General features: G+C 41.8%; 4 protein-coding genes across 5 annotated transcripts in view; 3 read left to right on the plus strand and 1 right to left on the minus strand.

The window, feature by feature from the left end:
- The window catches only part of LOC144478779 (neuropeptide CCHamide-1 receptor-like), a 53,963-nt gene extending 50,118 nt beyond the window's left edge, over positions 1-3,845 (plus strand). The window contains exons 6-7 of the mRNA XM_078197026.1: positions 28-278; positions 2,567-3,845. Of these exons, the coding sequence (XP_078053152.1) occupies positions 28-278; positions 2,567-2,849 (534 nt within the window). The 3' untranslated portion in view covers positions 2,850-3,845. The remainder of the gene's footprint in view (positions 1-27; positions 279-2,566) is intronic.
- LOC144478837 (neuropeptide CCHamide-2 receptor-like) overlaps positions 1-13,409 on the minus strand; it is a 175,203-nt gene that overhangs the window by 120,136 nt on the left and 41,658 nt on the right. The gene's annotated exons all lie outside the window — the stretch shown is intronic.
- LOC144467643 (uncharacterized) lies at positions 9,617-10,470 on the plus strand. The gene is made up of 2 exons (XM_078176534.1): positions 9,617-9,873; positions 10,227-10,470. Exons 1-2 carry the CDS (start codon positions 9,617-9,619, stop codon positions 10,468-10,470), a joined length of 501 nt encoding a protein of 166 aa, XP_078032660.1.
- On the plus strand, positions 11,840-13,357 carry Sifa (neuropeptide SIFamide). Of its 2 annotated transcripts, none has more exons than XM_078197581.1 (3): positions 11,840-11,877; positions 12,335-12,488; positions 13,067-13,357. In XM_078197581.1, the coding sequence occupies exons 2-3, from the start codon at positions 12,359-12,361 to the stop codon at positions 13,156-13,158; spliced, it is 222 nt and encodes a 73-aa protein (XP_078053707.1). In that variant the 5' UTR covers positions 11,840-11,877; positions 12,335-12,358; the 3' UTR covers positions 13,159-13,357. The 2 variants fall into 2 exon arrangements, with proteins under 2 accessions (XP_078053707.1, XP_078053708.1); XM_078197582.1 differs by lacking the exon at positions 11,840-11,877 and adding an exon at positions 12,180-12,216.

Raw genomic sequence — 13,409 nt, forward strand, 5'->3', positions numbered from 1 at the left:
CTGGGTCACCGTTTTGCTGCTTTCCAGGTGAAGCAAGTGAAGGCGCGCAAGAAGGTGGCGAAGATGGTGATGGCGTTCGTGATCGTGTTCGCCGTTTGCTTCTTCCCGCAGCACGTGTTCATGCTGTGGTTCTACATACATCCGACCGCCGAGAAGGACTACAACGGTTTCTGGCACTACTTCCGGATAATCGGCTTCTGTCTGGCGTTCATCAACAGCTGCATCAACCCCATCGCGCTCTACTGCGTCAGCGGAACGTTCAGGAAATACTTTGACAGGTGATTCGACGCATCGGCCCACCCTTTCCCGGTTCCGTCCCGGCTCGCGATGTCCCGTCGCGGCGATTGAAACGCGGTGGACGGGCTACCTGGTCGCACGTCGAACAATATTTTACAAGGCGCGTCTGGAATTCGTTTAAAAAAGAACATGGAACGTATAGGAAAAAATCGGGAATTTCTTAGTAAAGTATAAAATACGATTTAATTAAAATTTGTAAATTGATGCATCAAGAATAATTTTGTCAAAATAGATTCCATCCTAGAGATGTTAAATTTTTCTGATAAATATACAAAAATTATCATGTATATTACTTTTTTAATTACTTATTAAGAGAAAGTAGCTTTACAGTTCTCGGCGGTTCATATCTCTCGTTCGACATCCTTCAGTCCCGTCGTAATTGCATACGTAATTCGTCGTAATTATAACGAGACGCGTTTCACAGTGTTTCATTCAATAACCGAATTTTCGCTCGTACAAATGACGCGAATATAATGGTTGACGGATCGCGATTATATTCAGGGTGCGCGCTGAATTTACAGCGGATCCGACGCGAAATACCGGGCAATTCCGTCGCGACACGTATAAATATATTCGCGCGAGGCGGGGGAAAAAAATTTGGCAACGATTTGACACCTGGCAAATAACCGGTCGACCGCGACCCACATTTACCGCCGCGATGCTCGCGGTCGGCGATAAAAAACATCGCCGAACAATCCGTCGCTTTTATTGCGCCCGGCGCGATGCAACGGTCCAGCAATTAATTTGCAACATATTCGATGGCCGGGGAGTAGGGGGAAAAGGGGTGGAGGGGAGTCGCGGAGCTGCAGCCGCGTGGACGTGATTCGAGGTCTCGAAAGCTGCAGCCGACCGTACGATTGAATAATCGTTGGTAAGCTGCCATTGACGAACCGTTGAACGCGTGACGCGCTCCCTTCCCCCGACACTTACAAGCCGAAACGATTTCCGGATGAAAATTCGGATACGCGCCGGCCCGACCGTAGTCTACGCGCGTTTCCGAAAGCCGATTCCATTTGCCGGCGACATTCGACCGGGATAATTTGATTATTGAATAAACATGGATTCCGATCTCGGCGCGGCGCGGAACAGAGCGGAACGACGCCGATGGAAATTTAACAGGACTTTTGTTCCGCTTCCGAATTCCCTTGAATGGGAGGGGGGGAAATAAATTTCTCTTTTAATCTCCTGCTTTGCCCCGGGAACGCCGTGTTCTCGCGCGCGCGCGCACGGCCGTAGTTTAATTATCCGCGTCGGTATCTTTTGATTTCGTTTGTTCGAATCTTGACACAACTTCGAGGCACGCCTCCTTCCGGAGGCAATTATTATCCGGCAAATGGAGACTTTTAGCGCGCCGCGTGAAATCTCCTGAACGAAATTTCCATCGGCGCGGTTCAGATTTAGACCGGTGCTTGACGTGAAACGGAACAATAAATCGAGTATGGATTATTATGCAAATGCCGGTTCTCGCGAACGGATTGCAAAGATAATCAAGAGATAAAATGACGGAAAAATTTATTTCATCGGTGGCCGGGATTCAGCCCGTCAATATTTCCATGATAACTTCATTATATTTCGCTACGTCCGTTGTTTCGTCTCTCCTTCCAGCATTGCTTGTAAAAGAACAATGGGGCGCTCGTACCCAGTGCAAATTCGCACTTCTATGGATTTCTTTTTCATTTAATTAATTGCAATTCCATACGAATTAAGTTCTTTTAACCCTTTCGCGCCTAGCGCCGCATATACGCGGCATCCACTCGACGAATATATCCGTCGTTCGGCTCTGCGAGTTTCTATGTGGATGACGGATATATCCGTCGTTCAGCTCTGCGAGTTTCTACGTGGATGACGAATATATCCGTCGTTCGGCTCTGCGAGTATCCATGTGGATGCCGGATATATCCGTCATTCGGCTCTGCTAGTATCCACGTGGATGTCGGATATATCCGTCGTTCGGAGCGAAAGAGTTAAAGGGTCCTCGAATGGAATTCCGATAATCAGCCGCGAAGAAGGCACACTATAATTATATTAAATAAAATAGAGATAATAAAATAAGTAGATCAATCTTGATACAGTAAAAACATTTAGAGAATTAAAGAATATTATTCTATTCTATGCAACTCGTCAAAGTTATTCAAGTAAAGGAATAAATGTGCCTGTAGCTTCTGTAATTAAAGCAGACAGTATATAATATTACTGCACGAAAATTCCCGGTCTAATTATAACAAACGACCACGGTGTTTTTCAAATTCCACGATTTTCGTCTGCGCAGGTATCTGCTCTGCTGCGTGCCGAGCCGTATTCGTAGACGACAGCGGCGCTCGTCGGACCTGAGCTCCCGCGGCCGAGGTCCTAGTTTCTCGATGATGAGCTCGAGGAGATACATGGGCGACTCGCGGCGCGGACAGCGCAGCACGATGCACATGTCCATCCTTGGTAACGACGTTAGGGCCAGCATGCCGATCAAGGAGCAAGAGACAACGATCACGTTCACCGGGTGTCCGAACGGCGCGGACGAGGGTCTGCGAAGTCATCGGGATTCAGCGACGGAGTAGTAAATTAGTCGGTGTCGGTCGCCGGGACCGCAAGAACTGAATTATTCAGCGATGAACTTGTCAGTTCGTCGCCGCGGTGAATCCCTTAAAAAGACAAGTACATGGACACAAGGTGGTCGAACGCTGTGCCGTTTTCCGGTTGAGGATCGAGGCTGTGATCCGAGCTCGATCGCGGAAGAATAACGGTGTCGGACAATCGCGACGACCTTCCGGGACTGTTCGATGTGCTCATAGATGACTGTCGTTTCTCCACGCATGTGTATGTGTGTTCTGATGTGTTTGTGTGTACGGATGTGTTCACGGGTGTGTGTGTGTGTGTCTATTCGGCGGTGGACATCGGAAGCAATTTGTAAATTGCCGCGGTAACAAGATCGGATGCCAGGTCGTGTACGTAGGAGGAGCGCCGATTTTCTGAATAAAACTCGGATACCAAACCCCCCCTCCCGCTGACTTTCTCTGCGTATATCCTCCATCACCTCGAACCGTTAACTTCCTCCCTTTATTCCATTATGACTGCCGCTACGGGTCGGAGAAGGATCGATGACCCGGTGAAAGAAGTTCCGTCGTTGGTAATTCAATTCCGACGCCGATACTTTCCTCGCCGGGCGCGACCAGCTCGCCTCTTTTTGCCGTCGCGATGGCTGGCAGGGTGTGGGCGAAGACACGTCCCCACTGGATCGACCCCGCCTTATTGCCCCGTGGCTCGAGCAGACGCTGGAAGTAACCGCATAAAAGAATCTGCCACTAAATACTCCCTACTGCCGCAGCGAAATCCTCTGGGAAAACGGTGTCGAGAGGTGGAGAGTGGCGGCGAAAAAATTCAAAGGAACTGATCGGATGCCGGCTGAGAGGAAGAAGTGGTAACAAAAAGACGGGATTTGCGATATTACAGCTTTTAGAGCTGTGGAACCTAATCGAGATCTAGCTTTAATGTCCCTGGACGATAATCTTTTCGGTTCTAGGAGATAGTATCCCATCGCTTTAGTCTACTAGTTTTGCAAGAAAAATATGTCTCAACTGGGAGTTTTTTTGATGTAAAATAAAAGCCAAATCTGCTGGATCAATAGTTGAGTTTATTGGATCAATAAAGTTCGCTGGAACGATCATATTTAATCGATAAATAACGTCTACTAAATCAAAAATACTCAGAGATCGTAATTCTGTCTAGTTTTCCTTTTGCTCACGAATAAGGGACCTTATGATAATTAGGGATCGGGACACACCGAGAACAATGTGTACGGAGATTGAGAAATTAGCAGAGTTCCATAGCTATGTGATCAGGTCAATTGACTACATATAATACGTATAAAGCAGAGTTCGATTCCTTTGTATAGTTCTTTGTTATTTTCCAGGATTTTACACTAATGGTACACAATTTATAGCATGTATAAAAATTCCTTGCATAGTGTAGGAATGTAATGTTGAATTTGACTGAAAATTTTATCTCGAAATGAACAACATTTTTGAATGTTAATGAAGGTAAAATATAGAAGGCAGCTTCCCCTTTAAAATGTCTTTTGTCTTATCTCGATATCACAAGTGGTTTCGGTGATATAAGAATTGAAACTGGGAGGTGCAGCGCTCCCCGCGCGACTCATTCTTGGGGAAACGAAAATAGTGGAAGTAGTATTTATGAATGAAACCGTGGAACGTGAACTAGTAGTAAAAGTAGGATTTATGAATGGAACTCTGACCTGCGCAAATGTTTGACACCTGGTGCGGTAGCCGAAAATGGAGAAATTACCCCTATTTTCAACTCACCATATCTCGAAAACGGAACATTGTATCAAAATACAATTTAGTGCATTTTAAAGAGAAGAATTCAAAGTTTGCAACAAGCTTGTGTGCATTAAAATATATGCAGCAGATAGTATATAAAACAGATTTAAGTTTTTACTATTTTTAATACGTTTCGATTCTTGTAAAAATTAATTTAAAAATTTGAAAAAATTATATTTATTAACAATATGGTTATACACGTGATGCAGATAGTTTATGCTAATTATATTTAATGTTTATAACAAATTGTTTGCAGTTTTGCTATCCGCGATACGTGTTTCAGAAAAATATTCCCATTTCTTCTTATATTTGAAGCCTGTAAAACTGTAGCATATACAGTTATTAAATTTTCAATATTTTCTAGATCATTAATTACTAACATAAAATCTGTAAAAATAGAATGTCGTAATGAGACATCAGATTTGATTTAAGTGTCATTATTAGATCATGGAACATTGTAAAAAAAAAACTTTTCCATTAAAAACAGAAGTCAGCTCACTAAAAATTCAGATTTTTCCATCAATAATTGCAATAAACACAAAAGAAAACTGGTTCATATTTCATCCACACAATTCTATCGCAAATGCATAAAATCCTCGGCACGGTCATTATTAATAATGAAAACGCAATTTCCACTCGATTACAGTAATTTGTCGAACCCAAAGTATTTGCTGTAACGCAATCGGCGCAGAAGCCCCGGAAAAAAGTTCAATCGCATAAGGCACGAGTACAAGCCATAAGTCTCTCGTCACCGTGCCCGGGACCCCCTAATGTCCGATGCAGATGTTGCGACAGTCCCCGGCTACTTTTCCCGAGGTTCGCCACGGTCCACGACGAGTCCGATATTAAAACACACCGTCCGATCGATCAAGAAACCTCGTCACGCCCTGCGGCGAAACGACGATCGCCCAAACGGTGGTCCGGCGGTCCGTTTGAAAACGCGGTGTAAATCCAACTTCAGGGGGCAACGGCGAATCGAGTGCTCCCGGGACAGAAAAGGATCGTTACCGCAGGGAATCTTCGCAGCCGCCGCGCGCTCGTAACGAGAATCGAGCACTCGAGCGTCGCTCCGCCTCGACTTCTCCGACTTCCAGCCGCGAAACCGCTTTCCGGTTCTACGACCGTCTGGGGACCACGGCGGATATGTCTGCTAACAATGTATTCGAACGACTACGACGACGGCAAGCTTATGAATTCCTATATTAGATGGAGCAAAAGGTAGATGTCACTTTCACTCCGCGCCATTTTCTCACCCTCCCCTCTCACGCCCTCCCCCATCCCGTTGTCGTCCCCCGTGCCCAACCGAGAAGAAACAGCTCCTGAATAGAAATCCCTTTGAGCAGACTCGCGAGACTCCATCAGCATACCCTGCGAATCTATCGGGAGAACGAACAGATGCATCGGAACGATGAAGAAGGTCCGTTGTTATTCGACTAATTTCACTGCTTCGCTGGCCGACGATTAGGTTATACTTTGAGTTGAACTGTCGATACGAAAATTGAACTCCGTTGCGATTGAAAGACATGGAAAAGGAATTAGAGTTACCCTCTTAGTGCCGACGAAGGAACTCGTGCGTACCTGAGCGAGGTGTTCGAAGCATTTTCGATGCTTCGCAGAGAAATTGTGAGAATTTTGTAAAACGTTACTAATAGAAATTTCAGAAAACAAAAAGAAATAAAACTGTCGTCTATTAACAAAGTTTAGGAAACGCTATTCGGCGCTAAGATTTCGCTCGCCACTTCTTGTTCGTTCGTTGCGTCGTATCCCGCGCGCGTTTGAAACTGCGATTCCGTGATCAGCATTAAAATGAATCAACTTCGAGTTTCCACGGAGTAGCAAGCCGATGCATTGTTGCCGACGGAACGATAATTCGAGACGAACTCCGCAACTCCGTCGTGCAAGGATAATTAATTTCCATTGTTATTCGGAAGCGCGTAAACCGGACGGGTACCCGCGGGACGAATTCCGTGGATGCCGGGAACCGTGTCGGCTCGCTCCTCTTAATAACAGAAAATTTTGGTAACTGTTTAATCTTCGAGCAGACAAACGATCTCGACAGAGAGCGAGACGGTGAGGGCCGAAGAGGAATTCTGCACGAAGTGCAGGGGCGAGGATGACGAGCACGCGGCCGCGTTCCCGCACATACAGGATCTCTGTCCCGCCGACAGAAGAAGGATCGCGGAGCTGGTTAAGCAGTTGATTAAGTAAATTCCCCGCTGGATTGCCGTGCACCGCGCGACCGACGTCGTCGACCACCTCCCCCTCGAGCACCGTAAATTTTACCCACGAGAACACTCGACACCGAGAATTTTTACCGAATATTCGGTAAACCGCGACGCGTCGAGGAAAATTTATTTCACTTTCTCGGCGGTTCCATGAAATGTTTTTCATCGTGAAAGATTCGCGGGATAGTTCATTAAGTTCTGCTCCGACGAAATTCCCCCTCCCCGCAAAAATCCCTTACGTTCCTGAAAACTCGTCCAATTAATCAACGTTCGAATTCCCTTTGCGGTAAATTAAAGGGCGTTTTACGCGTTCGCCAAAGAGAAAATATTCTTCGAAATTCACGTATTTTATTAGCTACTTGCTGCACTTTAACGAGTCCGACTAGTAATTCAGATTACCGGCAATAATTTATTAAGTACGGGTTCCTTTAATTCGGAAGAACATTCATTTTTCTTATTATTAAGAGAAGCGTAAAAGTTATTTTAATCAGAATTTTATTTATTCATGGAATAATTAAGTAATCGCAGTTTAGAATAGCTGAAAGATTAAAAGAATTTTAAAGCGTCAAGATATGTATTGTCTTTAACCTGTCAACGTTAATAAAAGAAGAAATATTTTTCTATTTCCTAATTATAAGAAATATAACATAATAATCATTATATTATATTAAATATAACATAATAATCATTATATTATATTAAATATAACATAATTATCGCGGAGGTAATTTTTATGTTAGCACAGCAATTAGCTAATACGAATATTCCATTGCAGTTCGATTTCTTTTCACCAAGACCAATTAACAACCTAACGATACAACCGGGTCATTTGGTAATTAATTTGACGAAAGTCTAGAAAAATGTATTAAAAGTTGTAATAAACAATGAAGCACGGTCGAAGAGATTAACTTTTAGACCTCGTGGCGAGGCCGCCGTCGTTCGAGGAAGCGAAATATCGGTGGCTCGTAGGGGAAAAATTATACCGCGAGATTAATAGCCACGAGCGTGGAGCAAAAGCCTAATTACGATGCTGTCAACGCTGTGCCAGCTGTGTCGCAACAAGGGCCGTTGCCGGCGGCCGCGTGCCTCACCTTCCGTCCTTTCCCGAAACTCGGATAATTTCTCGGAAGTTGACCGCTTATTGGAACGTTCCTCTCGCGCGCCGTTTAATTCGTCGGATTAGTTACATTTTCTCGGCGCGGCGACATTTATCACCGAGAACGGTTCCGCGTGTCCACGGGAAACAACCATTAAAACTTCGACAGCGGCGCGCAATTTGTCCGAGTACGCCCCGTCGTCCGCGGGGGTTAACGATTTCCCATCGGCCGGCACCATTAAAGGATCAGCCGGGATAATTCTTCGACGATCTGCATATCAGCGTTTCGAGCGGTCGCGGCTCCCGCTCGATTTCGATTAAGATAATCGCGGCGTAATCGTCGCTCGCGGCTGTTGCACGCGCCGGCGAACGAAATAATGGAAATAAAATATTGTCGTGGAACTCGTGGAACTCGGGGACTCGGTCCGCAAACGGAAAAGCTCTGGTTCTGCTGCGGCGCCGGCGAAAATAAATCGCGTCGCGCGCGGAATTTGCCCGCCTCCCGCGAAATTTACCATTTTTCCGTCGCAGATGCACGAAGGCGACGCACGACGCGAAGTCCGAGCTGATTGTCAGCGAGTCGGAGAAAGAGGCGATGAGAAGTCAGTACCAGAAGCTGCTGAGTCAACGGGAGGCGGAAGTGAAGCAGCTCGAGTTCCAAGTAATTTCGTATCTTTGAAATACGTTATTAAACCGACGGGATTGCGGCAGCGTCAAAAATTTCGAGAAGAAAAGCTTGGAACCGTGTTGACAGGCCCGGCGACGATCGCGGACTTATTCGGAATAGTTTGAAATTATTTCGTGTTTCCTTTCCCAGACCAAGATCATGAATTATTATGCGATTGTATTCAAGCAAAATTGATTTCACCGATTCGAGACTTGCCATTACTTCTCGCACATTTTATTCGAATAATTCTTTATTTGTATAATTTTTTGTTCGAATTAATTGGAAAAGTAATATGGAGCGAAATAAATTGATGAATTATGGCATAATTTATTTGAATAATTCTTTATTTGTATAATTTTATGTTCGAATAAATCAAAAAAGTATGAAGGAAATAAATTGTTGAATTATGAGAAAACATTTCATATTTCATGATTTTTATTTAAATCAATTATATTCAAATTCCTATACGGATAAATCCTTGTTCGTATAAAACGGATAAATTTTGATTTAGACAAGTATAATATAATTCTTTCGTCTTTAACTCTTATCTGTCATTCGAATAAAAAGAACTCTGCTCGAAACTGCGTGGGAAGTCAGAATTAGTTTCAAATACAGTTGTTTCTCGATACTGTCCCACGGTGTTAATAAGTTTTAATAACAAGTTAATAACTTTTATCGAATTCGAGCTGCAGTCCTGAAGCGTGAGCCCCGCACTTCCAGGAAACTTTGTTGTTGCCTTCGGAAGTTAGCCGCGGCTTTCTTGCGAAGTGTGATAACGAAGTTCGTGATTGATTTCCCTTATTGCTTTGTCAATATAAATTTATCAATTCCTGGCACGTTATCCCTGTCAATTTATACACTGGGACGACATTCGAATTACAAAGGGACGAACGATTTATCAGTGATTTAAGATGACGACTATTAACGTTCGACTCCGTTTTTAAATCAGCTGCAAGAAGCTCGGACAGAGACCAGCGAGTTAAAGACAAAAATCTCACGGATGCTGGAGATGCTAACGGGGCAGATCACTGCTCAAGAAAAACAATTTCTAGGACTGACCGAGACGGTGAGAGATCTGGTGCGAGAAAAGGCGCGGTTGCAGGACATGCTCCAGCAGAAGCAAGTGGAGTCCGACGTTTTAGAGAGAAAATTTCGGAAGGCGATGAAGCAGGCCGATGCGGAAACGCTAAAACGGGCTGAGAAAACTGTGGAGAAGGTTCATCGAGCTTGTCAAACCGAGCAGATTGAAATAGCAATGTAAGAGAACGTTATTTATTATGCACAGTGTCACAAATCTAGAGGAGGCTTTTTAATTTTATTTGGAATTCGATGAGATTTTATTTTTGATATTGAAAGGATTTTTGAAACATTAATTCTGAGAAATAAATCTATAAAGACTTAATTCTGAAAAATAAATCTGTGAAGATTTAATTCTGAAAAATAAATCTGGGAAGATTTAATTTTGAGAAATAAATCTGTGAAAATTTAATTCTGAGAAATAAATCTGCGAAGAATTAATTCTGGGAAATAAATCTGCGAAGATTTAATTTTGAAAAATAAATCTCTGAAGATTTAATTCTGATGTTTTTTTTTATGTCCGTGGCAATCAGATCGTGTAAACAAGGATTGCACGAGGAATCGAATAAGGGCGTCGTTTCGTGTCAGCCACAGAGTCTGAAGATTAAGAGTAAGGAGGACCTAGAAGAGACCTCAACTGATGGAACGCTTCTAAGGGAGCTATTCTTCAGGAAACCGAGCATCGATGAAAACGGAATCTTGGATATCATCCCTGTCCTCTCGAGTCTAGATCCATATACACGGATAAAACGTTCCAGCTCTGTCCTATTCACTTAAAACATCTTGTTTTGTACTATTATCTAATAATTATATATAATTGGTATTTCGTTACATTATCTTGTTACTGTGAGTTTCTTTGTTTAATCGTTCCAATTAATAGTTGCTTCTTGATATTTAACATCTTTTACTTGAGTCTGACTCGATATTATAAGGAAAGAATTTTCTCAGTGAAAATCGAATATATTTTACACTAAATTTCTATTATGGAAAACTCAAAATACCAAAAATTTGAAATGATTACCTTCACGTTTATACATTTATTGAAATAAATTTTATTGGCTATGTAAAGTCGAGTTAGGATATTTAAATCTTGATCGAATTGTGGCACCATCCGTAGCAAAATGCTGAAACTTGTAGTCATCGAACAGGCTTCAGCATTTCGCCACGGATGACGCCTACAATCATAAAGAGTTATCTTGAATCAACCTAAGGCAGATATAGTCGAATGCAGCTACGGTGATCGAACACGAATGTACTATAATGAATGAGGTATAGGGCTAGATCTGATATACAATGTTTTATCAGAGATGAGGTATATGATTATACTTGACATCTGATGTATTATCTTGTTATCCAAAAATTACGATTTAGAATTGCAATTATTATTTTTGTGAGACACTTATTGATACCGCTATAGACCGAGATATAAACTGAGATATAGTCTGAGATATAGATAAAATATAGACCAAAATATAAATTACTGTATAAATCGAAATATAAACTGAAATATAGATTAATACATAGAGCGAAATATAGACCAAGATATAGTTCAAAATACAAGGTGTGCTTAACAAAAGATGAGCGAATGAAGCACGCGATCCAAAAGATTATTTTAATTTTTAGAGAGAACAAGTCTGTGGACTTAGAAAAATTCAAGAGAATTACGAGGTTGAAACGCTATTAATTCGAATCTACTATACGTAATAATACAAAGAAAAATCACGACTATTTTATAAAGCTGCTAAGATTTTGGATGCAGACGGCTTACAGTTCATTTATGAGATTTATTTCATTTACTCATTTATTCATCTGAATTTATTAATTCTTCGTCACGATTCAGAACTTCTCATTTATACCTAAATGGTCTTATGATAATATACGATCTTCTAGTTTCCATTCACACCCTGAGAAGTTCAAAAAATATACCTAAATGAAAAAATCTGTAGCATTTTGCTACGTCTTTCTTCAGACACTCTTCTCCTGGCCACAGATAGACCGTGATTTCTCCTGGGACGAGAAACAATCAGAACTAGCCATCATTTAATTACATTCCTGATAGCTTGTTACACACCCTTTCGCACCGCATATCACAGCACGCGGTCGGCGTCTTATAAAAGCCGATCCTTCATCCGAAGACAGCAGAACAAGTTCATCCTTCCTTTGGAGAAGACATCCCAGCTTCAGGTACAAACAGTATCATCATATTTCGTCAAAATATCTTTTATAATACATTGCTTTATAAAACTTGATATACAACATTTTATAAGATTGATTTCTATATACATCTGCGAAGAACGTCCATCATTATCGTTCGCTGCAGAGAGTTTTCACATTTCGAGAGATCGATTCAAACTTAGGCGAGATTTCCTGACGAGTACAGTTGCGACTAATGTGGGTCGCCTGTCTTTGACGGCCACATTCGTCTTTAGCCGTTTGCTCGAGTATAAAAGCACGAGACTTTTGCCTTATTTGCAACATTCTTTCATCGACTACTGAACGAGTTTCCTTGTTCCTTCCGAGTAGGTCGGTCACGTTTATAGTAAACTCAGAAATCCGTTCCGGGGTGTAAAGACTTAGAAGACATTTCTTTACAATTTCTGTGATGTTATTTAGGAAGTAAAAATTCTTATAACTTTTCTAGCAAACCAAAACCCAAATCATCAAAATGGTGTCCAGCCGCATCGTCTTCGCCATCGTCGCCATCTTCTTCGTACTCGCTATATCCGTGGACGCTGCCTACAGGAAACCACCCTTTAACGGCAGCATCTTCGGCAAGCGATCCAACACCATGACCGGTGAGTATAGAATTATTCTTCACCTTAATTCTTTTGCAATATCTTTTATTTATAATTTGTAACTTTTTACTGTTTCCAAGATTTAAAATTCCATGAAATATTTATAGATCTTTATAAAATCAGTTTAAATTATACATATTGTTTCTTTCTTTTTAGTACACTAGAGCCTTCCTTATTTAAAGTCTTATTTTTATATTATCCTTATATAAAAATACTCCCCTGTCTAAAAATTTCATTCATGCTCTTTACTAGACGGTACTATATCTAAATATTGCAATGATTAGATAATAGAACATTTTAATACAGAGAATAAAACCAGAATATTGTAAAAATAAATATTTCGGTAATAGAGCCTCTACTGTACCTAAAATGCTATATAATGTTTTTAAACTTCTGTGAAATAATTTCAAGATATGTTATAATATATATCGACAATGTTTCTGACGTAATTCAAGCAATTGCCAAGAGTAATATTTAGTAATATTCAGTGTCTGAGAGTTTATTTATCGGTGTCTGTATAATTTCTTCCCTGCATCTCATCAATTTACTAAATATTTTGGGTCTTCTACAATTTGCAGAATACGAATTCACCAACCGAGCCTTGTCATCGATCTGCGAAACCGTAGTCGACAGCTGCAACATGTGGGTGAGCCGCCAGGACTCCAACTGAAGATACCAAACCCACCGAGATCGACCGCATACGCTATCAACGCCGCTTATCCGCCTTATCGACGTTTAATAATGCGCCAACCGAGCTTCGCAAATTCCACATTTATCGATTCGTCGCATCGTCCAAACCATTCGTCCTTACGTAATCGCTGGTCCGAGGCTTCGATTAATCGATTCTGAAATATACCGTTCTCTTACAATAAAACGCATCATTTTTTAAAATCAATCTTTAACAATTATTCACTCCCTGGC

This window comes from Augochlora pura, chromosome 3 (genome assembly GCF_028453695.1).
Source record: "Augochlora pura isolate Apur16 chromosome 3, APUR_v2.2.1, whole genome shotgun sequence".
Classification (NCBI taxonomy): Eukaryota; Metazoa; Arthropoda; class Insecta; order Hymenoptera; family Halictidae; genus Augochlora; species Augochlora pura.

Coding starts and splice junctions, on each gene's coding strand:
- LOC144467643 (XM_078176534.1), top strand. CDS start 9,617: ATGCTGGAGATGCTAACGGGGCAGATCACTGCTCAAGAAAAACAATTT. Junction 9,874..10,226: donor GAGCAGATTGAAATAGCAAT/GTAAGAGAACGT, acceptor CGTGGCAATCAG/ATCGTGTAAACAAGGATTGC.
- Sifa (XM_078197581.1), top strand. CDS start 12,359: ATGGTGTCCAGCCGCATCGTCTTCGCCATCGTCGCCATCTTCTTCGTA. Junction 12,489..13,066: donor GCGATCCAACACCATGACCG/GTGAGTATAGAA, acceptor TACAATTTGCAG/AATACGAATTCACCAACCGA.